At 45.2% G+C, this 27,926-nt stretch overlaps 1 protein-coding gene across 1 annotated transcript; it reads right to left on the bottom strand.

Moving 5' to 3' along the window:
* Nucleotides 1-23: 23 nt before the first annotated feature.
* prkcea (protein kinase C, epsilon a) lies at nt 24-27,831 on the bottom strand. Its single transcript, XM_058062384.1, has 15 exons — nt 26,746-27,831; nt 14,747-14,810; nt 9,336-9,501; nt 9,181-9,215; nt 7,565-7,653; nt 7,341-7,470; nt 7,129-7,271; nt 6,863-6,962; nt 5,512-5,729; nt 4,651-4,824; nt 4,420-4,574; nt 3,272-3,410; nt 2,906-3,094; nt 2,033-2,179; nt 24-1,187 (listed from the first exon to the last, which is right to left on the bottom strand). Exons 1-15 carry the CDS (start codon nt 27,088-27,090, stop codon nt 1,038-1,040), a joined length of 2,244 nt encoding a protein of 747 aa, XP_057918367.1. The 5' UTR covers nt 27,091-27,831; the 3' UTR covers nt 24-1,037.
* Between the last annotated feature and the right edge of the window lie 95 nt (nt 27,832-27,926).

The following is a 27,926-nucleotide window of genomic DNA, read 5'->3' as shown; positions in this document are numbered from 1 at the left end:
TATATATATATATATATATATATATGGATGGGGGTATTGCACAGAGGGGTATATTTAGGCCCTAACTGGTCCACAATGAGGGCAATTAAAACGGGGGGGGTGTGGGGGGTGTCCATGCTTTCTTGTTAGCGAGCTAGCAGACAACAACAACACAATACAGCCACTCCACACAGGCTGCTATGTACAGGCGGCAGCACCTTCAGTCCGCATGGTGCTGGATGGGAGTGTGTGTGTGTGTGTGTGTGTGTGTGTGTGTGTGTGTTAAAGCATGTGCAGGTGTGCATATTCATAGTCATAATTAACCCAGGCGACAAGTACGACGACAACCATGACACGTGTAAAAATTCTGAAAGTAACGACCGAATAGCTTTTAAAGTCAAAGTGTGTGTGTGTGTGTGTGTGCGGTAAAGGGATTTTGACGCATGTGTGTCGTCTGCATGTACAACACAAAAAAGTGCGCACAGCCCTCACATTTCAGCAAGCATATCTTGTCAAGGGACAACACTATAAAAATGCATATACTTTAGAGTAGTCAGTGTCTAGCTTGGAAAGCAGTATAAATACACCATCCACTGACGAGTCAACACGCAGCCATTATTATCAAGCGAGTGCCAAGACAATTATCCACAGGCAAGCAGAGGGTGGCGGTGGAGTTCTGGTGCAGGGCTGCACGAGTGCTTCCGACACCGGAGGAGCTGCAGTTGACTGAGTGGAAAAGAAGAATGATGAGGCCAAACACACCTCCAAAATGATGGAGGAACCTAAGGAGGAGAGCCAGGTGGCTAACATCCACCATCATGAAGGAGTGGAGGAGAATTCCAGTATCGACCAGCTCAGCTGTATTCTATTCCATGTCCAAGTGGATCAGGATACTGCTACACGACGTTAAATATTCACACCCGGGACAGAACGTGGACATGTAGTCACTATTTAGACAATAATGGCTGGGTGCCGTCTAGATGTGATCAAAGGGTTTCTGAAATGTGAGGATTGTACTCGGGTGTGTGTGTGTGTGTGCGTGCACGTGTGCGTGTGTGTTAGGTCTGCGTCTCCTCGGGGGCGCAGTAGGAGAAGTCTTTGAACTCCTCCTGGTTGATCTGCCGGATGATGGTCTCGTCGGTGGGCGTCAGCACGGGGTCCTCCTTGGTGAAGTCCTGGTCAAAGTTATTCACATCTCGCTTGGTCTTCTACAAGACACACACGCACACGTCCCTTGTCAGAACCAAATGTGATACGAGAGCGCCACCTTTTGACCTTTTTGTTACCTGCTGTATCTCACTAAACTGCGTATAAATGACTATTTTTCCTTTCATTATTTGATTCTTAGCTCAGTGTAGGTAAACTTGTCCGCAGGAACGGCATTGCTTTATGCTTCATGAGACAAAAAACTTCTTCAAATATGTCCCCTGAGCCGCCACCAGAGGTCCTCGTTGAACTACAAATGCATTTCTTAAACTGACTTTGTACATAGGAACAAAGTGTATTTTCTCTGGAGCCTATCCCAGCCGTCCTCGGGTGAGAGGCGGGGTCCACCCTGGACTGGTGGACAGCCAATCCCAGGGCACATATAGACAAACAACCATTCACACTCACATTCATACCTATGGACAATTTGGAGTGGCCAATTAACCTAGCATGTTTAACCCACGCATGCACGGGGAGAACATGCAAACTCCACACAGAGATGGCAGAGGGTGGAATTGAACTCGGGTCTCCTAGCTGTGAGGCCTGCGTGATAACCACTCGTCCGCCGTGCAGCCTCCTTTCACATTCATACCTATTTGCAATTTAGAGTCGCCAATTAACATAACATCAAAACACAATATAGCATTCAATCATCTTTATCCCAAATGATGGTGGGCATGTCTCTTCTCATTGAGCTCTTTATGATCATTTTCACTTCCGTGGTGATGGCTTTTCTTTTCTTTGCCGCACTTGGTAACTCGCGTGTGTAACGTGGAAAACCCAAGGCCACCTGAAATAGTTTTTCATTGGACAGCATGATAAGAATGATAGGTGTAATGTTTCTTACAATTCTGGGCTTGAACGGGGGTCGGACTTTCCTTTGCTCCAGCAGCACCCAGTCGATCTCTCGGAAGAAGGCGTGCGTCTTGATGGCGTCCTCGCAGCCTTGGCTCACCACGCAGCCCAGACGCTTGGCCGGGTTCTTGGTCATAAACTGCAGACAAGCAGGGCGGCGTGACCACGACAGATGCAGCTCTTTATCACACAGTTGCAAGGTGGCCGCGGTATTAATGGCTCGGCGGACGGATGGCATGAAGAAGTGTAACAGAACAGTCATCAAACGGGGTCGGCGTAGAGGGCCACTCGTTTCCTGACGCTGAAAGCAGTCGCTTTTGTGGTGTCACCCGTTAAGTACAGCAGCATCAATTTGTGGCGCTATCATCACGTTGTTGTTATGGCACACCTGACTGACTTTTTGTCTCTTTGCTTTTTTGTGTGTGTTTTAAATGGCGTTAAGTGCGCTTTCAATGGCTTTGATTGTGCTCGCAGCTTCTAGTGCATACAAAATGAATGATTGTTTTAACTCTTTGGACCGGAACATTGTCATAGAGCTCGAGCTATTCAACTAAATTGCCCTGGGTGTCACATTTTTAGAAAGCACACCTCGATGATACATAGAATGATGAACAAACACAAAGAAACCCTTTGAAAAGGCAGAATTACTATCAATTAGTGGTTTCTAATTAGTGCTGGGTCAGAACCACTGTATAAATAGCTATGGCTGTAGGCAACCTCCTTTTGTTATGGACTCTACAAGATGTATAGTGAGCAGCTTTATCTACCTCTGCATGCGCTTTAAAATGTTGCCAGGTTGTTTCCTTTCCACATCGCTATATCAAACGCTACCAAAAAAAGCCCTGATGCGTTCAATGACACGTACTGCTCTGAGAATGGACACGGCCTCCTTGCTGAGCCACACGGGGTAGAGGACATCGTCGTGGAGGATGGACTCAAACAGGTCGTCCTCGTTGTCGGCCTCGAAGGGGGGCTGCCCGGCCATCATCTCGTACATCAGAACCCCCAGGGCCCACCAGTCCACCGAGGCACCGTACTCCAGTTCCTGCAGGATCTGAAGGGTAAGGAGCGCATCGTCAATCATACATCCGGTGCAGATGAGAATGTGACCCCCCCCAAATTCTGTGGAAGTGATCCTTATTTAACAGCTGTATCAAATGCCGTCTTTGTTGGGAAAAAACGTAAGAAACATTCCAGGAACTTTGATCTTCTCTCAGCTGTGACTTCTCACCTCGGGGGCGATGTAGTCAGGCGTGCCGCAGAAGGTGGTGGTGGTCACGCCGTTCATGATGCCCTCCTTGCACATTCCAAAGTCGGCCAGCTTGCAATGACCCTCCGCGTCCAGCAGGATGTTGTCCAACTTCAGATCCCTGAGAGAAACACAGCTCAAATGTACCACCAATCAGGATAGACCCTTAATAATTTACCCTTAATCATAACCCAGGATATTTTGGAGCCATTCTATGATTTTAAAGGAAAACGGCACTTTTGCCTTTTTGTCTGTCACATATCTTTTCTATGAGTTCTAAAGATATAAAAAGAGCCAAAAAGATGCAGCTAAGAATGCACATAAAGGGAAACACTTATTCCGCATGTAAAGATTTCTGGGGAAAAAAATCGTTTTTGTACATGAATGGTCTGCCCAAGGCTCCAGGAGAATGGTGTACGACCATACAGTGCACAGGTACAGTTATGAAATTGTTAAATCAGGCAGTGTTGCCATGACATTTGAAGAATATATCAATAAGTATACATTCAAAATACACTTGGTTTTGTTTTATTTTATTTTTAACGTCCTTCAGTATATAATGTAATCTGCATATCAACCAAACTACAATGACATTATTATTATTATTAATGGTACATCAATCGAACTATGTTACTGGCATACCACACCGGCTGGCTGCTAGCTGGTAAAAAAAAAAAAGGCTACTAGCTGGCTAGCAACTAGCTTCACCTTCGTGTTAGCTGCTACAGTAACAACATCGCTGTTGCGTGGTAAATATACAGGTCAGTTATGTAAATGGAACATTGCTGAGGGTTTTTTAGGACTTCATACAGTCAAAATAGGTGTGTCCCATGACGTGCATTGTTAGCTCCCTCATGCTAACCGAAGTGTAGTCAGAAAAGCACCAAAAAAATCATATTTCTAAATGATGATTCTTTCTATTTTACGGATTGGTTGTGATTTTGTGGATTATTTTGAGTCTTTTGGTTAAAACCCAGCAAGAAAGCAGGAATCAAACCCAAGCCTTCATAATTATTTTTTCACATGTAAGCATGTGGCTCCCATAGAAACGTAATCTCAATTCTAAGCATGCAATTGTAACAGGTAATTAAAGGTAATTTGTAATTATAACAGGTCTGGTCGTTGGGTACCTGTAGATGACTCCATTGCGGTGCAGGAACATGAGCGCTGAGGTCACCTCAGCGGCGTAAAATCGAGAGCGAGGCTCGTCAAACTTGCGGGAGCGCTGAATTTGGAACATCAGGTCTCCCCCGTTCACGTACTCCATGACAAAGAACAAGCGATCCTGGAAGGAGAAGACACGGTTTTTGACGGGCAGGACGGAGACAGGTGTGGATTATATGCTTTTAAGATACACATACTCGTGTCTGGAAGCAGCAGTAGAGCTGGGTGAGGTAGGGGTGTCGGCGGGCCAGAGCCAGGATGCGCTTCTCCGTCATGGTGCAGTCCACATCGTCGTCCTGCAGGATCACGTCCTTCTTCAGAACCTTGACGGCATAAACCTCCTCCGTCCCCTTCAGCTCGGCCAGCATCACCTGGAAGAAAGGACACCAATTGAACTTGAACTGCATAAACATATATAAGCACATATACATATTTAAATACGATGTATTTGAAATGACTCGTTGCCAGATTGTTGCCCAACTGAGTCAAGTTTTTGATATTACACAAAAGAGACGTTCTGTAGCTGCTTTCTCTATTGATTTTTGGGTGTTGGCAGCGGAGAGCAGGTGTGATGAGGTCGCCCTATGCGGCATTTTTTGGAAGGTCCTTAACATCCGTGTCAAGGACGAGCTGGCGGTATGTGACGATACCACGTGTTGGGATGGTCTCATTGAGCTTTCTGTTCGGTTGGACAATCGATTACAGGAACGGGATCGGGGACACTGTATTTTCTCCACATTGTGAGGACACTTTTTGTAATAAACAGTATTTGTTGACAGTTGTTGTGGACTCTAGTCTAGTCTAGTCTAGTCTAGTCTGGTCTGACTGGTGTATGTCCAACCTAGTCTTTGAGCATGAACCGTTGAATTGTTGGTCATCTAACTGTAACTTCGTAGATGTCATATGCCATGACATTAAGCCCTCAGCTGACATTACGCCCTCTCCTTGTATTTATTTGGTTCATTTTATTGATTGTGCCAAACAGGGCTTTCTTGAGCTTTGCGCTGAAATTCTACCCGGCAACAAGAGAGATCACAAGCATGAAACAACAGACCAACCTTGCCGAAGCTGCCTTTGCCGAGAACCTTGATCAAGTTGAAGTCTTTGAGGGTTCTCCTCTGGCTCTGCCCGTTCTCCCGGACCCCCGAGGAGGAGACGGTGGACGAGGACGAGGAGGAGTTTGTGGAGGAGGAGGAGGAGGAGGAGGAAGAGGAGTGCTGTGGTCCCTGCTGGTCCAGTGACAGTGCGTCCTGCAGGCGATCCAACTCGGCCAAGTCTGTGGGCAGCACATCAGGTTGGTGAATCTTCAAAGCAAGATGGTTTCACAGGCTCTTCAACTGGCAGTCTGCGGGCCAAATCCAGCCCATAAATGATATCAGACCAGCCCATGTGTTCAGTTCAAAAACAGCAAAAAACTCCTGAAACTGGATTCCTGAAAACAGCAATGCAGTCATATAGATATTGGAAAAAAGCAGAGCATCCAGTCATAAATGGGATCTTCGACTGGCATTTTTGCAGTAGATTACTAACAGCAATCAGCATGTCTATATGACAAAGCACTTATATAGATTATTATAGTTATACTGATCTTTGCCTGGTGAGTCCTAAAAAACAGCATAAAACTCCTGTCTTTAAGAGGCTCTTGGACAAGCTTTTTTGCAGGAGATTCCTAAAAACAGCGAACCGCTAATTATATCCATCTTTAACTCATGGTTTTGGAGTACGTCCTTAAAAACAGCAGAGCGCTCCTTTCATATATGGGATCTTTGACTCACATTTTTGCATTAGATTACTAAAAATAGTAATGCACTCTTGTTACATACATCTTTGACTAGTGCTTTTGCAGTACATGACAAAAAACAGCAAAATGCTCCTATTGCATGTAGGGTCTCTGGCTATTATTTTTGAGGACCCTCCACCAAAAAAAATTCCAGAACACTCCATGTGCTTTTGCAGTATATCCTTGAAAAGAGCAAAGGCTTCTTCTTGTCGTCTTCTTGAATTTTTGCCCAGTATTTATGCGGTAGTACTGAAAACAGCAATGCACTCCTGTATATAATATAATATAATGCAGCTCTTTGCTACGTGCTTTTGCAGTATATGCTTAAACACAGCAGAAGGCTCCCCTCATGCATATAGGGTCTTTGACTGGGATTTCACTTTAGAGAACAAAACAAGATGGCCTCCACGTAAGAGAAAGTTAACTTCTTGTCTCCCTCAGCTTGTGTGAGGGAAAGTGTGAGAAGTTGATGACTAACCGCAAGCAGCAAATGGCGGTGGGCGGTGCGATATCGCTCCTCAGGTTCATTCTCAGTGGGCCAACAACACTTGTTTTGAAAAGGCCACATGACACTGTCAGCGTATCTCCTACATGCTAGCCAATGTTTGAATGCAAGACGGGTTTTTTACCATGCTGGGAGGGCGAGGCGGGGACAGCCGGCTGGCTGAAGCTGTTCTCCGACTGCGACAACTCAGGGGGAGACTGGGGAGGGTCCTGCCCTGGGGTCAACTGGAAGAGGCAACATGAGTGAGTGTCACAAGCCATGTCTGACAGGTATTTGTTGATCGGTGCTCCGATCGGTGAAAAAGCACGGTATCGATATACTCCGCCCCCACGGCAGCGTTCAGAGCAAGCATGTCCGGTACGTCCTCAAACTCCGGTGCGTGCAGTTTACCTTCCTTCGACGTTGCGCCGTGTTGGAGATCTTGCCGGGCGTGACCCCCAGGTCCGATAGGACCTTAGCGATGCCTCGGGCATCCACGCCACAGTTTGGAGCCACGTTGCTCTCGCACCGCCTGTGCACATTCATCTTACACACTATAAAGGCAAAAAGGTTTGTTCAGCGGTGATTGTTTAAAGTCCCTGGCAGCACAGGAAATTCCTCACCTTTGCACTGCAGGCCCTGCCTCATGAGACCCCATAGCAGGGATCCACAGTGGTCGCAGAAGGTGGGCACCTTGTAGTTGTGGATGCTGAACTTGTGGGGCATATTCACACTGAACCGCTGCGAGCCCACCTGCAGGGGGAGACACACGCAAAGAGCGGTCACACTCCTCGGAGGGGGGAAAATGGCTGTAGTGGTAGTGCAGTGTTGCAAAAATAATGTTGACCTCTTCCGGCATGTCCTCCTGCTTCTTCATCCCGGCACACTTGGTAATGATGAGCTCATGGCAGCGCTTGTGGACAACGCAAGTGCACACTGCAACAGCAAAGAAGCTACGTTTAAGGGAGAGAATGCTCTTTAACCTGGCCGCTGCATCCCGGTGGTGCGTTCGAATCCACAAATGCCACCCATGGGCTTGCACACGTGGTAGCACGGACCCTTACTGCTAATTAACTGTAGAACATTGGAACATAAGAAACATTATACATTTCAAATGATAACTTTCTGCAGGCTTATCTGCATGGTTTTACCTATTAACAGCTCCTTATGTAAAATATTTCACAACTATGTCATATTTTTGCGTTTACATTACAATACACAATATAATTTGGTAGAAAGAAAAACTTTTGCAGTAGATTCCAAAAAATAGAAAATTGCAGCCATATGGCTGACCTTCAACTAAGGCGTTTGCAGTAGATCCTAAAAAACAGCAGGGGGTTCCTTTGATGGCTTTTTATTACACGAGATGACTAAAAACAGCAACACACTCTTTGATTGGCACTTTTGCAGTCCTAAAGAGAATCTCTCACTAGCTTTTATACAGTAGGTAATTAAAAACGGAAAATAACTCATTATATACATATCAGAATAATGCTTTTAAACAACAACCTCTGACTCCTGCACACTTGAAAAACAACATTTTACTTCTTTATTAACTTGAAATATTGAACATGATTCATTGGTTAATTCATTTTATATATCATAAATGTGTGTTTTGCATGAGTTTTTACACGAGCAGCGATAAATAGATGAAATAGTATTCCTACATATATCTTTTATTTCAGCCTGGGATCCTACCGTTTGAATGGCTTGACCCTGAGCTTCACTTTTGCCAACAATAGACTGGAATAAACGGATATATGTAGGATGATTACTACCCATTTCTTCTTCTTCTTCTTTCTCTTGAAAACCAGCAGGGTGCTCTAGTTGTTATATAGAAGATCTTTGGCTTTAATATCAAAATGCTCCTGTTAAATAGAAAATCTTTGGCTAGAGCTTTTGCAGGAGTGCTCCTATTTTATAGAGGATCTTTGATTTGCACTTCTACAGTAGGTCCCAGAAGGCCTTTGACTAGCACTTTTGTAGGTGTGCTCCCATTAAATAGAAGATCTTTGACTCGCACTTTCACAGTTGGTTCTGAAAAACAGCAGAGCGCTCCCATTATATAAAAGATCTTTGACTTGCACTTTTACAGTGATCTTACAGCGACCCATCATACAGTGGGTCGAAGAAGATCTTTGGCTAATACTTTTGCAGGAATGCTACTGTTATCTAGAAGATCTTTGACTTGAACTTTGGCTGCAGGTCCTTAAAAACAGCAAAGTGTTCCTGTTATATAGAAGAGGTTTCCTGGCCCTTTTATCTGCATTAACATATTGCTCTATAGAGATGATCTTTGACTAGCATTAACATATTGCTTCTTTGTCTTAAATATGTATATACCAAATATGTCCATATATATTGTCAATGTAAAAGTACACTATATGTATGTATTTGTACTGTATTGCATGCTGATATGGCTTTATTATGGGTAAAATGTGATGTATGCTATTTATGACTCACCCTGACACTGGTAGCCTTGCTTCCCCAGGACGCCCCTGAGAGGAAGTCAGCGTTAGTGAGATGTCAACCTCAAACACACCTCAATAAAGCAGTGTGTGTGTGTGTGTGTGTGTGTGTGTGTGTGTGTGTGTGTGTGTGTGTGTGTGTGTGTATACCATATGAAGTCTCTGCAGTGTGAGCAGTAGGTAGGCTGTCTCAGGTAGGTGGCCATGAACTTGTGTCCATTGACTTGATGGACGCGCCTCCGCACTGCACCCTGGCGCCGCCGGGGGCCGATCCGCTCCCGGAAGACGCGCTCCTCATTGTCGTTGGCTCCCGAGGCTGCATAGTGACCAGACACACATACGAAAAGAGTCGTTTACGGGGATGGAGACGGGGATGGTTGGAATTGTGTTGCCTGAGATGTTTAATCATTTAACGGTGCTGGGGGAGATAAGGTGGTGGGCTGTCATCTTGCCTCCCTCGCTTGCATCTTCCTCACCGCATTGAGGCATACGTACAAGCTATTTATACCTCAACGTGTGGGCACTTGCAAGCAAGGACGGCGTATTAAAAAAGAAAGGAAAAAAAACTCCTCCTCATGGTGCTATCCAAGCAGCCATTGCCTCTTCTTCCCCTCCGCGCAGCTTCATCTCCCCTGGAAAGCCCAGCACTTTCAGAGGTAACCTTAAGACAAGAGAACCGCCTCCACTCCCCCCCCACACACACACAAAAACGCACCCACACACTGCACACTTTTCCCTGTGTGCTGCTGTCCTAGTTTGCCTCCCTCATGGTGCGCCTCTCTCCAGAGTGAGCCTGAGATGTGCTTACTACAGAGCATCTCCACAGTTCACTTGGAGGCACACTGTTGAGGGACACCTTGTACAGTACAGTACAGTACAGTACAGTACGGTACTACTACATGACATTCTCAGCCCTTTACCATTCACATTTCCAGTTTGAGGTGGCCCACAAAAAACTCCAAAAAACACACCGCAAAGAACGCATCAGTCGGAGAGGGCCGCCTGGATTTATTTCTGGGCAGAGACTGAGGGCAGCAAGAGAACAAAGCACTGCAGACTGTAAAGTCTGAAGCCTTACTTGTGTGTTGGTGCCTTTTAGCAAAAATGCTAACAGGGTACGAAGATGCAAGAAATGTCAACCGCCAAGACAGTCCTGGGGCCTCCTGTATACAAAGGGTGAGTATGCACAAAAAGGCGGCATACGTCTTTTTCCGTGCACACACGTTCAGATGTATCAAGAGTGAAATGACCGTGATAATGTGGGCTGCTCCACGCTAACTCCAACTTTCTACAGCTATTGGTGATACTATTTTCTAATAAACCTTGACCTTAACCTTTCACACAGGCACAGTCCCGCCTCCGTTACCACTCTTACACAACGTCCTAAGATGAAGTATTGCCAGGTCCACTTCATCACTGCCATTTTGTGTCACTGCCGTTTACAGTACATACTGTAGAACAACCAGGAAAAAAATAGAGCAGTTTTAAGAAGCTCAGTAAAAGGGGCTGTTTTATCATTAATGATTAATTAGCACAGTAGCGTCTTCTAATGGCTTCTTCTAACAGTTTTGACACTATTCCGCTGGTAAAAGCACAGGAACTATCAAGTGCCCTGGTACAGGCAATGTGTATTATATTCCACCTTGGCTGGGTTCTGTGTAAAAGGCACTGGGAATTCAATACTCCATCTACATTACAGCTATTTTGCAGAATCGCTGTGTGAAAGGGGCTATTGCGTCACCTCTCCTATTTAGAATGAGCATGTTGCAAATGTTTGCAAATTTCCCCACTGAGGGACGAATAAAGGCATATCATCATGTTTATTTTCAACTAAAATGACAAACAAGGTTAAAATTAGGCATCGTGCTGTTGCCAGCATGAATGTGTGTGTGTGATGTAGGAAGGGACTGGGGGCTGGCTAAACAGGCCATCAGCGGGATCACTTTTGTTTTACATAATACATCATCCATCTGTCCAGGACGCACACACAAGGTTGATGAGGTTTGTGAGGAGTGATCGCCGTGGCGACACACACACACACACACACACACACACACACACACACACGCATGTTGGCAGTGTAATCCATCCAGATTTAACACAATAATCATCATTTGGGATTAAACAGAACAGTTGGATTGAACCCAGTTTTGCACTTATTTATTATTATTGATACCCGTACCGCTATGGCTACTAGCAAGGTTGCCAGGTGTTGTGGACACCTGCAAAGGCAGGATGTAGATGGACAAAGTAGAAGAGAAAACACCAGTGACACACGGTCACTGGGAAGTAAAAATTACAAAAAAAACACAAAGAAGCAAATAACGTACATGGAATAATGCTCAATAACTTAACTAGTTGGCACCAGAGGAAAAAGGAAAACAACGGATTCAAGCAGGAGGCTGAGCAAAGCGTGCACAAAGTTGACGAGATCAGACAACAATCTGACAAGGGTGAGCTAAAGCGCTTGGCTTAAAAAGGCCCAACTGTAGATGAGCTACAGGTGTGCTGGTCAGCTGAGCAGGAGGGCGGAGTCTCCAGCAGGGCCGCAAGGAGACAGCAGAGGGCAGCAGAGTGAAACTCATGACTTTCTTCTCAGTCCCGTTTTGCCCGGGAATTTCTTCGATTTTGCCCTTCTTTCTCGCCGCCCTACCATTTTTGATAGTTTACAGTATTTTAGCCTTCGTGAAGATACACGAAATAGACGATGGATGGAAAAAACAAACACTCGGGCAACATCAGCGTAACGGATGCCGTCGCAAGTAAAGTCTGTGTTCCAAAAGGTCAGAGGAAAAACCCGTCCTATGAAATTGCTGGCACTGTCAACTTTCTTTGGCCCCATGGCAGCTAATTTGTATTTCTATTTTTAAAGAAATGTACCGACAGTTTGATACAGCTTTGTTTGGGCCCTCGATTTTCTGAAACACTGCAGTACAGACGCAATATTTTATACTAAAACTGGGACAGTACATTTTAGCAACAACGTCATATCAAAACTGAGGTCAACAAAAACTGAGGTTCCAGTGTTGTTCTAGAAAATGAAGGGAAACGAGAGAAAGTAAAGCCGAGGTCACAAGCGGTCGTACGGGCCCCTACGGATGGTCTGGTCTACATGCAAAAAAATGCAACAAACACAAGGAGGGCACGCATATGACGTTCAAATCTGTAGACTGGCCGCAAGAGGTTCTTTGTCACGCCAACCAAACTCCATGTGTGCTTACCGATTTTTTTCAGGTTGCAAGACAAACTTTGTACGTCCTTGTACGACTTCCGTACGGCCAATGTGTGTCTTTCAGTTCATCCAGCTCAGGTCCCACAGATCCCAGTCCTCCTCCGCTACCACAGACGTACCTCAAGGCTCTGTCGTAGGACCCCTCCTTTTTATATCTTCCATAAATATCACCATATCCATGTCCATTGCTTTGCATTGCTGTACCGCACAAGCAAGCCAAATTCTATTTTCCCTCACCACCTGCTTGACAACTCAACTGTGAAAAAACATAAGTCCTTCTGGTTGGTTCTACATTGTCCAAACCTGACAGTTTTTCCCTCAGCATGGAGAACACAATCGTCTCCCCTCCCCTCAGGGTGACCTTCCCTGACCTCCCATGCTACCTGTATTCTTGTTCACAGCCTGGTTACCTCTAGTATAGATTATTGCGACTCTCTCCTTGTTGGTCTCCCTCACAAATCCCTGCATAAGCTTCCACCCGCATCATCACTAAAAAAACCTTTTTTCACATCATCTATAATCTTCATGTGGAGATGAGAATTTCCCTTACTTTCCCTAAATCTTCTGGAAAATGTGTCTTATTTTCAAATGCAAGTATATGTTGATATTAAAGCAACAGATATGTGATTGCAGGAAGAGGAAGAACGAAAAGATTAGGTCAGATTATTCCAGCAGATGCAGCAGAAGAAGAAATGCAGTGAGGTGGGATGGGTTGGGGGGGGGTTCATATCCTAAAAATACCACCAACACTCTCTTCCTTTCACACACACACGCACACACATGCACACACAGTTGTTTACATCCGCACACAGCTGAACCCTGGAAGGAAGTTCAAGAGTGGGCGGTCATGAGGGCGAAGGGGTTGTGAGGTCATCACAAAGAGTGTCCAATCATGACGAGGAGGACAAGATGTCTCTTGTAAATCTGTGTGTGTGTGTGTGTGTGCATATGTGAGTGTGTAATCCATGGCTCAATCTAACCTGCTATTTTAAGAATCTACTAGGCTAGAATCTGCTAAACTGCAGCCTGCATCCATCCATATACATGCGCACGCACACACACACACACACGCACACACACACGCACACACACACCTAGGGAAAACAGGTTACTATTTATATCCAGGCGTGAGCATGCAGGTGAGAACAGCTCTCCTATCAGGCGACGTGGAGAAAGCCGGTGAGGCGGGAAGGCTGTGAGAGAAAAGTTCCAAGGATTCCGTCCTTCGAAGAAAACAGGATGGTCGGAGGCTGTGTTGCTTTGGATTTTTCATCGTAATCTTTCCATCTCCTGCTTCCACGGATCTCATGCATGCTATTTATGTATGTATGCATGCATTGTGAGAGGTGCCTATTATTATGGCATCACACGGACAGGCACTCCCGTCTACTTATTTTTTTCATGCCTCCAGGTCTCGCGTGACTTCCTGTTTGTGGAAATGGGAATACCTTATGTAACGAGACCCACGTCGGCACACAACTACCCCTTTTCCACTGTGCCTGGTTCGGAGCTACTTTGGATCTGCTTCTCAGAGTTTGGTTTTCCGTTGTCATGGTTCCACAATTGGTTGGAGACCCGAAGCTGTCGTTTTTCACTCAACTCTGCCTCCAGAGGTTTGCTGGGGCTGAATGAATGAACCTTTGCATAATGAGGTGGGCGGGGTTACCCCCCAAAAAAGAGATGGTTGTTGTGTATATTAATAACAAACTTAACTTCTCCAAACATAACTAGAGACAAGTCAGACGTGCCTGGACTCCCATGAATTCATTCATTTTCTACCAAAGTTTGCGGGGGTGCTGGAGCCTATCCCAGCAGTCTTGGGGTGAGAGGCGGGGTCCACCCTGGACTGGTGGCCAGCCAATCCCAGGGCACATATAGACAAACAACCATTCCCACCCACATTCATACCTATGGACAATTTGGAGTCGTTCCTGCTGCTTTTAAGCAGTCTGTCTATCTTTAGAACATAAAGAAAATAGTGCGAACATGTCTCACATAAAGATTGTGGATGATGGGGAAAAAAGTGTAGACAATAACAACATAATATTAATAACTCTCAGGTAGAAGAGATATGAGAGAATGTTTTCCCCCTGACTCTTGGCTCCACATTGTTTTAATCCAGTGTCACATGCACATGGAAATGCACTGGCACGCTGTCAAGTGCATGCCAAAGCAGCAGGTGGCGCCATAATCCTGAACAGTGAGGACAATTTAGCCAGAAGTCAGAAGAAGGTAATTTGCCGACAAGATGATGCTAACAGTAGTGGCAAAAAAGAGATAGAGTAGTGATAACCGTATGGACTGGACATGTGTTGATGTTGAGTCTTACCTTCAGTCGAAGATCCGGACAAATCAATGACGACGTACACCTTGCCTTCTGGTTCTAAGTCGATCTGGACAAAGAATAGGAGGGAGATGCATTACAAATGAAATTACTAAACAAACAGCCCCTATCAGCCCACCACTCAAAAAGGGTCCTACCTGACACAGCAATCCTTTGTTTATCACAGTTAATTAGTTCCAGACGCATAAATTGATTATTTTCTATTTTATGTTGTATAGTTAGAAAGCTTGTTTACCACCTTCTAAATACGAGTCTTAGCATGAAATAACACCCCATAGTCACATTTACACTCCCATTACCCAATATCCATCTACATTTTATGAACACAACTAGGGTACATTTTTTGTGCATCTGTATATAAATTTCCTACAACTTTTCTTTCTTCGCATCGGCAACTCTCGCATTGACGCTCAATGACGTCTGAGCGATGACAGAGTGCAGCAGCACTTACTGACGTAGAGCTACCTTGCTATGCTATCAGATGGATACTGCCGGGATTCAGGAAAGATGACTATTCTCTGTGACGTAAGTGCTGTCCAAATTTGTTTCATTGAGGGAGCACCTGTGCTCCGAGCGAAAAAGCTAAGCCTACAGCCCTGTAATGTGATCTTGTGTTTACATTTCTGCTGCGTCTGTCTTCAGAGCAGTCTTGGAGGAAATACAGTACATGAGCTCACAAGTGCATACCGTAAAGCAACGATAGAGTAAGACTATAGCTATAACTAAACTATAGCTGAAACTATTGCTGTTGGGATTTTCTTCTTCTTCTTCTTCTGACCAAACACGCTGAGCACATTTTAGACATGAATGAAACAAACAACAATGATATCCACCAGATCACAGAGAGAATAGGATAGCTTTATACTGGTGAAGGTTCGGAGGCCATCAGTGTTCCATGGTGGTTCCATGTCTGGCTATCCTGGAGCTCCATCCTGATCATCATTATCTTCACTAGTTCATTCATTCATTCATTTTCTACCACTTATCCTCACGAGGGTCATGGGGGTGCTGGAGCCTATCCCAGCTGTCTTCGGGCGAGAGGCGGGGTACACCCTGGACTGGTGGCCAGCCAATCCCAGGGCACATATAGACAAACAACCATTCACACTCACATTCATACCTATGGACAATTTGGAGTGGCCAATTAACCTAGCATGTTTTTGGAATGAGGGGGGGGGCCGGAGTACCCGGAGAAAACCCACGCATGCACGGGGAGAACATGCAAACTCCACACAGAGATGGCCGAGGGTGGAATCGAACTCGGGTCTCCTAGCTGTGTGGCCTGCGTGCTTACCACTCGGCAGCTGCCGTGCAGCCCAAGTGGCAAAGTTGCATCCTTTTATTTTTCACTATGTGACCTTTGGTGGAAAACTGGACAACCCTGATTTAGGCAAAAACAATCTAAAATGTGCTTAAATAAGCATTTACTCATTTATAGGCCAAAGTCAACCATGATCATTTGAGGTACTTTTACTACTATTCATAGTTCATTCATGTTAGCGTTAGCATTGGGCAAGGTTAGGTTCTGTGATTATCTTTTGTCTTGCAGCAATAGAAGCACGAGTCATTGATTTTTCATTACGTACTTGGTCGCAAAGTGTACATAAACACGCAAAAATCAAATAATTGTGCAGGAGGGCGATTATGGGAGAGGGAGATTAGACCCAAATGTTATAAAAGACAGCATCCATTCTGCGCATAAACTGAATTATTCAACCCCTTAATGACATCACCCCCAGTCCCTCTACAATACACATGCAATTACAGAGATTAAAGCGGGGGGGGCCACAGAGGAGTGCTCAAGAGGCGGGTGGTGCAGGCGAGGAGGAACGCAAGCAAGCGCGCGAGAGAGAAAAAGTGGTTTTAAATCCTTAGTTAAGCTTCGGGACAGCCGCAGATCCTCTTATGCAACGCAGGCCGACTCGCTGAGAGCTGCTCATCAACACGGCTGGCTCCCAAACAAATATGAGACAGCAGAATGTTCAACCCCCCCCTCCCCGCCTTCCATGAGATAACACTGCAGGTGTCCCAAAGGGCATCGGAATCATTTACTCATACTTGGTCATGTTTCTACACAGCGACAGCCACAGTTCTTGTATTGATTGTGCAGATGGAGCTAATGTGTCCGTGGAGCGTATGATTTTGACGGGGATTTGGGTTCTTCACGTCTATGCTTGAAAAACCATTTGCTAATCCTCAAATGCAACCTCTTGCATAACTTCTCTGATGCACTTGGGAGAGATTTGGGAACGGAGCGGGATGGCACGACGGCGGCAGCGGCCATTGGAGCCAACCGCGTTACGAGATCTTTTTACGAGAAAATGTGGTCAGTCTGTATGACATATCAACCATGGACAATAATGGTCTCCATGGTCTCCTGTGTTAGCTACATTGTGTGTCCGTGGCAGCGGTTTCGGGACGGGGATAGGCATATTGTTGTCAGATTGACAACAACATCTGGCGCACTTGATAAAACTCAAAAGTGCGATGAAAAGCTGAGACTTGAACACAGCGTCTAAGGGACAGGCTACTTATGAATTAGGACGCCAGGCTTTGATCCAACTGGTTGGTTCGCTGGAAGCGACATGCATCCATCAGATGCATGTTTCGTGGGTTAGTGAATGTCGGAAAGTCGGACTTGCGTGTTCAGCTAAGGTTGCTCTCTTTTAAAGCAGCTGCGTTAACTTAGGCTAATCTCGTAGTCTGGCCGGGACCAGGTTATGTCCTACCAACCTACGAGGTTCCAGAGGGTACATGGAAAATGAATAAAAATAAAAAAGAGCATTCCCTGATGATATTATCCATCGATAAGCAAGTTTGGCAGCAACTCTATTCTGCCAACAATAAATTAATTAAACAGACTCAAGAGCACCTCTGCTGGTTGCAGCTGAGTAGTGCACTCCATTTTCACTTTAACATGACGGGAATTAATCAGTTGATGATTAATGAAGCAATTAGAGCAATGAACAATAACATATTAAATCAATTAGACTAGGGCTGCAACTAACGATTATTTTTTTAAATCGACTAAGCTGAAGCTTTGGATTGGTTTGAATTAATCGAGTCACTGTTGAGGCCGTAGATTTGTCAATTAATTGTTGCAGGTCTATATTACACTATAAAAATACACTGGCAGCACTATAATAAATAATAATAATAAATATTGTACTGGGCTGCACGGCGGGCCTCACAGCTAGAAGACCCCAGTTCAATTCCACCCTCGGCCATCTCTGTGTGGAGTTCGCATGTTCTCCCCGTGCATGCGTGGCTTTTCTCCAGGTACTCCGGTTTCCTCCCCCATTCCAAAAACATGCTAGGTTAATTGGCCACTCCAAATTGTCCATAGGTATGAATGTGAGTGTGAATGGTTGTTTGTCTATATGTGCCCTGGGATTGGCTGGCCACCAGTCCAGGGTGGACCCTGCCTCTCGCCCGAAGACAGCTGGGATAGGCTCCAGCACCCCCGCGACCCTCGTGAGGATGAGCGGTAGAAAATGAATGAATGAATGTACTAAATGCTAAATGCTACAGATGCTACAGAACACACCTCGCCACAGTAAGAAAAGATGCAAGGAGAATCCAGCAGGCCTCATTAATCTTGTTAGTCCAATTAGCACGCACACACAAGTACCAGAGGAGGGATAACTTCACCAAGCTTTATGTGTGTGTCTAGGGATTCTAAAATGGACTTCAGAGGGACGTTAGCATTAACCGCATACAGTACCAGGCTGAGCACAAACAGGATACACACATGCACACACACACACACACACACACACACACACACACACACACACACGTAGCATATGCGGCGGCACTCAAGCAAGCAGACAAGGCCACTCAAAGCTCGCTTTGTATCAATACTGTGCATCTAACATCCCCCTCCCTCCCACACGCCGGCCACTGAGCAGCAGACAGGGCTCAGGCGGCTCTCGGCGGAACGCTTAGTCTCGTCCACAGGAGGCCTCCCACCTTCCATCTGTCACATGACGCATTTGTCAGGACGACACACTGGTCCGCTCGAGGTAGTCCTTCTCAAAATGTCCACGTAAAGTGAAGATGTCAAGGCCCCACAAAGATAGAGGAACAAACACACATACACACACACACACACACACACACACACACACACGCAGAGCTGAGTGCTAAGTGAAGCAGCATGAGTCCTGCATCTTTAATAGAACATCATACCCAGCTAATAATGTAAGAGGAGCTGCACTGTCATAAGTAGCCCCCCCCCCCCCACTGATATCAAGTGACGGGTCATGTGGGCGTGTGGCGGTTCTGAAGGGTCACCTTAACGCTGTTTATGGCACACACACGCTCTTCTTGTCTGCTCAGGATATTTATGTCCAATTGTCATTTCAATTTCTGACCAAATTCTCATCATTAGTATCTTGAAAGTGGATATTTCCTGGCAGCAATACATGAAAGTGATTACGGCGCTATATATATTTATATGACACTTATCATCATTATCCCAGCTGACTTTGGGCCAAAGGCAGGGTACACCCTGGACTGGTTGCTAGCCAATGGCAGGGCCTTTTTTAGATTTACTTTTTTTTTCATTTAGATTTAATTGTAGTTAGTGCACACCTGGAACACTGTACCTGTTGATTTGTCCTAATCAAATATCATGACTATACTGCTACAACATCAATACTATCAGGACTATAGAACAGGAAGAGCCAACTCCTGTGGCCCAGCAAGGTGCACTGTATTCAGGCGCAGACTCAGAGCAGCCAGTAAGACGCCACGGAGGTCTCCGGCAAACATTTTCAAATGCCGCAGCGCTGGCGTTTCAGGTGGGTTTTTTTGTGTGCCTGATGGGGTGTCTTTCCCTGGTACAAATATCTTTCTTGGAAAGTGAAGTGTTCGTTAGCATCACAGGCAGGAGGACAAATGTTTGATTTGCTTTGATTGAAATTATTGGTTATCTGAGCTCATTCTTTCATTTTCAACCACTTATCCTCATGAGGGTCGCGGGGTACAGGAGCCTATCCCGGCTGTCTTCGGGTGAGAAGAGGGGTCCACCCAGCCAATCCCAGGGCACATATAGACAAACAACCATTCCCACCCACATTCATACCTATGGACAATTTGGAGTGGCCAATTAACCTAGCATGTTTTTGGAATGTGGGAGGAAACCGAAGTACCCGGAGAAAACCCACGCATGCACGGGGAAAACATGCAAACTCCACACAGAGATGGTCGAGGGTGGAATCGAACTCCTAGCTGTGAGGCCTGCGGGACAAAAGAGACTATGCTAAATATTCTCAGTTATGCGCCCGTTCATCCTGCATTCACCGCTAAGGATATCAGTGATGCAGCGTGCAAGCAAATGTGAAAAGAAGATATTATTGTCCTTCAAACGCACGGATCAGCCCCTCCACTGGGAAACAGCTGTTGCTAACACCTGGATGTGTGCCACTATTTACGTTCCAATGAAAACAAAACAGGTATTTTGCACCTTAGTGTACTGTCCTAACCCCAAAATGCGACAGACCTTTTCCCAAATGTCCTTCCCTCGCTTCCTCTGCATGCAACGCCTTGCTGCATCCACAAGCAGCAGAGGCTGACCTGATTTGTCGTCAGCAGGCCTGCTTGTCTTGGCGTGTTTGTGCGTACTGTCACTAAGGAGACCGTGCGTCTCAAGTCCGGCCTGTCCTACTTCACCAGACACTCCATGACACCACACTTGGGCAAGTGGCCACGACTAGGGAGGGCACGTGGGAGCACCCAGGGTGACAACGGTGCAGCTGTGACCTCACAGCAGGAAGGGATGGAATGAGGTGACAGGACGCTGCCAAAAAAGTGCACCGCAAGGCCAAAGACGTCTGAAAGTGGCACCGCAGCCACTTTCTACCGCCTCTTTCTGCAGACTCAGCAATGCCGGGAGCTTGCTAGCTACTTTCAAGTAAGACAAATGAAGGATGGATGTTAAGTGAACATAATTAGGATGTGACGATCCGGTGCTCAGTGTAGTCTCACAAAAATGGAGTGAGAAATCACATACAAATCTTACTTGAATGTGTACTACTTCCCAGTGTTACCTCTATGTACACAACATGGTGGCAAGGAAAACAAAGAAATTATATTCAAAATATTAACTTTATAATAAATAATAATAATAATAAATCTAAGAAATGCCCAAAATATGTTGGACTTTTTTTTAATAACATCAAATATCCTTTTTAAATGATACCAATTCAAGCAGTGCCCAAAATGAACTAAAGTGCAAGACTTTTTGTAAAAAAGATTATCATTATTTTTAATATAGGGTCAAATATTATTTTTTATAAATTTAACATTTTAGTATTTGAGTTTTTTTCGACTAAAATGTAATTATTTTTGGACAAAATCCAACAAATATATGATTTTTTTTTTAATTCAAGGAAGGGTTCCCCCCCCCCATGTTTCATGTATTGCAAGCCTTTTTGTACAAGTCCAACTTTTACCTGTAATATTAACACAAAACCACGCTACGCCCAAAATATGTTTTACTGTAGTGTTCCTTAATATTTCCTGTATAAAATACCCCCAAAATTATCACATATTATCAAAACATTTGAAAAATTAACATTCAAAATTTTGACTTTTTTTTTTTTCAACATAATGCCATACGATAATGTGCTCGTTCTCAGTTGTTAACCTGGCAAGAGTGTGTGTGTGTGTGTGTGTTACGTTAGTGTTATGGAAACATGTCTGTGTGCAGCAGTGCTTCCGAGTGTTGAAAAGTGGCGTGACCTCCGTGTTTAATGATCACGGGCCTGCTGACATTCTACTTTTATACATCCTACTTACAGTATATACTCAATCGTAAAGAGGAAGAATACAAAAAGCTCAATGAAAAGTCACTTTCTCTTTGGGGATTCATTAAAGTTTAAAGAAAAATGCACTTTTTGGAAGAATTTTGCCCATCATCGACAATCCTTATCTGGTACATGAACACACGTCCTTCTCCTTTGTGTGCATTCTAAAGACTAAAATAGATAAAAAGAGACAGCCCATACAGTACGTCATTTGCTCATCATCCACAATTTGTGAAACATTAACACATATTTCTTTCCCTTTTCTGTGCATTATAATGGGAAAAAACAAGTTAGCATGAGCTAGCTAACACTGAAAGTCATGAGAGGCACCTATTACGATGATAAAGCTCCCGAAAAACTCAAAAATAGCCCACCAGTTTTCCAGTTACATAAATAACCTCTATATTAACCAAGCAACAACACAAAAACTACAGTATGTTTACCCGGCGGAGTAACAACACCTCGCTAGTCTCTGCGTCACTCACAACGTCAACAATATTGTTTTGTTTCCTGTCAACATGTTTTACCTGAGGACTGGAAGACACAGCCATCCTAATGAGAGCAGACATTGGAAGTGTTGTCGCTGTTTCTGTGATGGAAGTAGCATTAGCTTCGACGCGCTATGTGAAATCCAAATTTTTAAATCATCAAAATACGGCAAGCTACTGTATTACCGTACTTGTTAATGTATGATCACAATAAAACATTGATAGAGGTTTTTTCAGCAAGCTTTATAGTCGTAATAGGTGCCTCCCATGCAATGTTAGCTAGCTTATGCTAACTCGTTTTCTCTTGTTCAAACACACATGTGAGCACAATTCACAAAAATGTGCCGTTTGGCGAACAGAAAAAAAATCACCTTTGTCTGTCTCCTGCCTTTACTTGTTTGTGATTTACCCAAGCAGAGACTGAGGGCAACGACAAAACGGAGCACTACAACAAAGCGGAGACTGTGGAGTATGAGCAGGCTAAGCCGTGTATCCTCAAATGTTTAAGTCTGATGAGCAATATTAGAAATTGTACCTTCTAGTGCGTAGTTGACTTACTTAAATGTCACATTTATTTTCATAATCAATGTATGCCTCGCTTTGTCTTCTTCCTCTTCCTAATGGGCTCCAGACACGAGAGGGGACAAATAAACTGCGAAAATCATCACCAACGCGTAGCAAATCTTGCACAAGGGAGGCGACAAGCAGCTCGCATCTCACATCCAGGGTCTCCCACGCAGGGTTGAACAGTGCAACTAATTCAATCGCATATGCGCCTAGAAATTAGACTGGAAAAAATAAAAAGGGAGCATGGTTGAAGTTCCCTTTTATCGTGTTATGTTTCTCAAATAAGTCCACACAAAGTCAACAAAACTAGAGTAAATTAAATCAACTTTCATTCGTTCACATCGGCAACTCTCACGTTGACGTCTGAGCTGTACAAGCTAGCTTGACATAGCGCTAACTAGCTGTGTTATCATATGGATCCTGGAGCCATGCAGGAAAGATGACTCTTCTCTGACGTAAGTGCTGTCCCACTCGTGCGCTAAAAATAGCTAAAAATATTTTTTTTTTTCTTTTGTACGCATCGTAACTCCGCTCTGGATTCCCACGCGGCGCGCATTTACTCATCAACAAGAGGTCACAAGAGGCTTGCGGCTGGAGTGTGCCTCTACCAGTCCGCTGTGGAAGCCTGCCTGACTGCACCACGAAAACACAGCATGGACACACTCATTAGTTAACCCCCCCCCCACCGAAATATGTAAACCAGTCATGTATGTACTGTATGTGTAGCTTAGTACATGTGTGTACAGGATGTATATGATACACTCATATCATACATAATCATACATACATACTGCATACTGTAGTTCCAGGAAGATGTAGGCCTTATGATGGTACTGTGTTTATATGTACCAGTATGTACCAGTGCACATGTGAGTTACTGTGTACCTTGTTTGAGTTTAATAGTTTTGATTGAAAATCAGATTTTGGAGGGAATATGGGGGGTACCAAAGTAGCTCAGAGGAGGAAAAGTGTACTCTTCAATCCAAATGAACATGTAATCGGATTCCCAGGGGTGGAATATTCCTTTCCCCAAACCGATTGAGGCATCATGTACCCGCTCAATTGGAAAGTCAGGGTCTTCTTCTTCGTCTGTTGTTTATTGGCGGTTGGCAAGCAGCTTTTGGTGTGCATTACCAGGAGTGTGTACAGAATCTAAACCCTTCTATAATCTATTCATAAGTCCAGTTTTTCTTAAAAAAAGAAAATATATATCTATATAAAACATGTCCCGAGTTTAATTGTAAAATATTAGCAGGATTTAATTTGATCTTTTCCTGTTTAAATTTATCTCGGGTACGTTCTTTCAGCGCATGCTCAGATATGACGTCCCAACGTTTTAAAATTGGAGGCGAGCAATCAGCACTGGACTGCTGTGGAAGGTTTTTTTTTTTTATCCAAACATTGAAAGAAATGAACATCATTTCAAGACTGGATGGACGAAAAACTGCCAATAGGGAGTTATTCCAACAAGTGAAAGAAAAACTCGGGGAAGTCGGTATCACGTGATGTTGATGTTTACGTTTTACTGGGCATGCCCCATTGACTGTTCTGTTGGATTATAGCGGCGCATGTAGACCAGAGACTGAAATATTCCTTTCCATGTATAGCATTGTTTTCGGAAAAGTCACTCAGAAAGATTCAATTCGAATTTCGGTTGTCGCTTGGCTGAACGCATACTCGTGATAATCGCCTTGCTGCATGGGTTTCATTAAAAATGAATTGACTAGAGATATTGGTGCCTCCAAAGACCCAACGGTACGCAAATGCAGCGTCTTCCCAGACGACAGAAATAGCCAGCAAGGGTGAGTTAATTAAAGCGTGACCAAGGTGGGCGTGGCTGTTGTCAAGCGGGTAGGCGGGAGCTGTGTTGATGTGATATAATGACACGAGCGGCAGCGGCGGCCAACTAATCAATGGGAGGGTAATCAACAAGAGTGATCCATTCGGTTTGACCTTAGCTTCGTGGGACAACGTCAATGTGAGCCTGTATCTATTTATACGCTAACTTAGGAAAAGGTTACATAAGCATACGTCGATAAACACCTACCACAACAGTAAAGGTCCATGTTTAGCCCCTTTTAGATGCATTTTATGCTTATATCCTCCTGGGATTGAAGTGGTTTAGAGTGGAGAAGGTCAAGATGCTCGTGTTCAAGTCTAAGCACCCAGTACTCCGTCTTATGTTTTGGTGGATCTGAACATTATGTGTAGGTTTATGTGTCACAAATACATCGTGGTCGTGTGTGGCGTTGTGTGACAGCAGTGTAGTCGTGTAGTGCATCGACAGTGACTAACTTCCTACTTGGTCGGATCAGCCCAGTTCTGGTCAGATTTTGGTGATGAGGAACATGGTTCCGGTTAGTTGCTGGGGCCACTTAAGTAAACAGTGCCAGTTCTCACAAATAGCTCTACGTTACTGTTTTGCCACATGACTGCGCTCAGTCCATTGCAGATGCAGACGCGAGGTTTGCAGCCATCTTGTTTAAGTATGTGTTCCACAGGTTCTGATCCAAACTAGGACATCTTCTGGTTTATGTTCGCTTCTGGAACATCTTCGCAACATAAAGCATTTTTGTGGCAAAATATTGCGTTTTCAGCACAGCATGTTTGTGGACAGTGTTTGTGGGCTAGACGCACCCTTTTTTGGAATGCGCCCCTACGGGGGGTTGCATGCACATATGTTTTTTTTTTTTTACAACATTGTAATAAGAATGTGTAGTATTTCATCCTGGAAGGACTTCAGTTGGGGCCTGCGCCAAAAAACAGATTCCAAATGGTACGTGTGATCAATTGAAGCAAGCGTCTCCAACGGTCCAAATTCCCCGACATGAAGTGAGACAAGATAAATCAAAGTCTTTGAGTGGGACGGAATCACATGTTGCCGCTGAGGACAAACTCTTACAGCCAAAACAAATAGGCCTTTATCCGCTCGCGTAAAAGGATGGATGCACCGTCCGACATTGCGGTCCCAAGTCCAAAGCAGATTACATGACGAGAAACCATAAGGAATGAAAGGAGCCTCAGTCTGTCTGAGCCTCAGCCACGTTAAGATAAGACAACCAGGCTGACCTGGATGCAGAATGCCTGAACACTTGAGAGGAATACCAGGAATTGAGCACAGGAACGTTGCCGCGGATCACAAAGATTCTCAATTTTAAAAAAAGACACTGAGAACAGGTTAGAGTTAGGGAATGTTTGGCCCACAAAGTTTTTAACGTTATTTCTAACGGTAGTACTTTATGTGTCCCTACAGCCTGCTAGCAAGCACTGAACCATCTCCGCCACTTTTGAGAGAAAACTATTTTAAAAATGACACAATGCTGCAGTTGTAACGTGTAACATGTAACATTAGCGCAGTAGCTCACATAGCGATGTTAACGTTTCCTTGTGTCTTCCTGTCCCGCTCCTTAATGCTATATTGTTGTCAGTGGTAACATTTCCAATAGTCCGTTGTGAAATGTGATTATCGTTTTTACCGTCTTTACCGTGTTTAGCATCTGACACGTTTTTAGCCAACCGCACAACAAGATAACGACAAGTAACGGGATACGATTAGGGTTGGGCATCGTTTGAATGTGTGAGATTCAGGTTCCCATTCCTCGTCTCGATTCCGATTCATAACAATTCTTGATTCTGATTCTTTTCAGAAGTAGTGTGAAGTAGTTGCGTGGTTTAAAAGAGGGTGCTAACCAAAGTTCTTGGAGGAAATGTCTGAACGTCTCTGTGATTTTTTTATTGGAAAATCTTGTGACAAACTATTACACATCTCCTGTTGGAGAGTGTGTTATGATGCACAATGGAAAAAGTGTTAAAAGTTAAAAGTTCAACATGTTACCGAGTTCCTACTAACCTGCGTCCTGGTTAAAGCTAGTGTTAACTTAAACCTGCAAGCCTGGGTTATGTCCGTAAAGGTTTGGCCATCAAAGTGAAACCGCTGCACATTTTAGTGTCGGGTATCACAGTAGTCAACATGATGAGTGCTACGTGATGTGTTAGCATCGATGGGGAAAGAATCAGATCTACCAACAAAGCAACAATTGATGCTCGAGTAGGACAATACATTTTTTCCCATGACTTCAACATGCAAGAAGGCTCATTCAGTGTCATCATCACATACCCAGTCCTCATAGTGCCTGGTCCCGTTCTGCAGCAGGTCCTCCAGCTGGATGGTGCAGTTGGCAACAAAGTCGTCGTAGCCAATGGGTGCGTCGTGGAAGACGGACAGCTCCAGGCTGCGTCCCTCACGGACCTCGGTGCAGAACTCCTGGTGCCAGGCGGGGCTGTTGGTCTTGGTGCGGGTGGCCGTCTGGCCCAGCCGGGTCTGGTCCAGGTTGAGGGCCAGGTAGGGGTCCAGCAGGAAGGAGCCGCTCTTTCCCACGGCGTGACGCAGGGCCCAGGGGGTGGGCTTCAGGTCCACCGCCTCGCACACACGCACCTTCAGGAGGCCACTGAACACTGGCATGGTTGCCTACTGCTAGTAGGTGTTTTTGGATAGTCCAACTGTGTGGGTTTCCTTCCAGTGAGTGAGTGTGTGTGTGTGTGTGTGTGTGTGTGTGTGTGTGTGTGTGTGTGTGTGTGTGTGTGTGTGTGTGTGAGTGTGTGTGTGTGTCACTACACGGTCCTGCTACATGCCATAACGACGCTTGAACCTTCAGCCATGTCACAAGTCTGGTGATGACGATGAAGGATGAAGATGTCCCACTCTGTCCTTGTTTGTTTGTTTATGGTGCACACAAGCGGAAACAGGCCGGGATCTGAACAGGCGGTGAGCGGGAACGACGACTAATGGCCTCCGCTTGGTATCAACCGACGTTTTCCCCCAACCCCTCTCGTCGTCCACCGTGTGCCTCGCCCGGGTCAGGGTGGGGGAGAGCGAGAGCAACCGCGCCTAGCCATCCGGGATTGGCGCTCCAGTCTCCAGCCCCAGCCCGGGCTCCCTCCCTCGCCTCGAAGGATGATAATCCCCCGCGGGTTGGAGCTCGCTAGTACCCGTCAAATCGAGGCTGGTTCTCGGCTCCGGAAGGCTCGGAGTGCGTCGGTGTATTTTTTGTGCCGTTACTCACAAGCCGCCTGAGTCCATCACGCCGTCGCTGCGTTAACGTTCGGTTTTTCCTCTGCCGTTCTTCGGTGGCTCGGTGCGCGCGTCCGCCAGTCTGTCCACCGCCCCCCTCCCCTCATCTCCTGAGCTTCCCGTCTCCTCGTGTGCGAGCTTACTGCAGGAAATGCGCAAAACGCGTCACAGCCTCGCTCACGCGCACGCAGAGGTTGGCGAGGCGCGTACTCGTGAGTGACCAGACT

The sequence above is a fragment of the Doryrhamphus excisus genome, chromosome 22, assembly GCF_030265055.1.
Source record: "Doryrhamphus excisus isolate RoL2022-K1 chromosome 22, RoL_Dexc_1.0, whole genome shotgun sequence".
Lineage (NCBI taxonomy): Eukaryota > Metazoa > Chordata > Actinopteri > Syngnathiformes > Syngnathidae > Doryrhamphus > Doryrhamphus excisus.
This window is presented reverse-complemented; position numbering and strand designations above follow the sequence as displayed.

Coding starts and splice junctions, on each gene's coding strand:
- prkcea (XM_058062384.1), bottom strand. CDS start 27,090: ATGCCAGTGTTCAGTGGCCTCCTGAAGGTGCGTGTGTGCGAGGCGGTG. Junction 6,963..7,128: donor CGGCGCAACGTCGAAGGAAG/GTAAACTGCACG, acceptor TGCCTCTTCCAG/TTGACCCCAGGGCAGGACCC. Junction 3,411..4,419: donor CGCAATGGAGTCATCTACAG/GTACCCAACGAC, acceptor TGTTTCTCTCAG/GGATCTGAAGTTGGACAACA.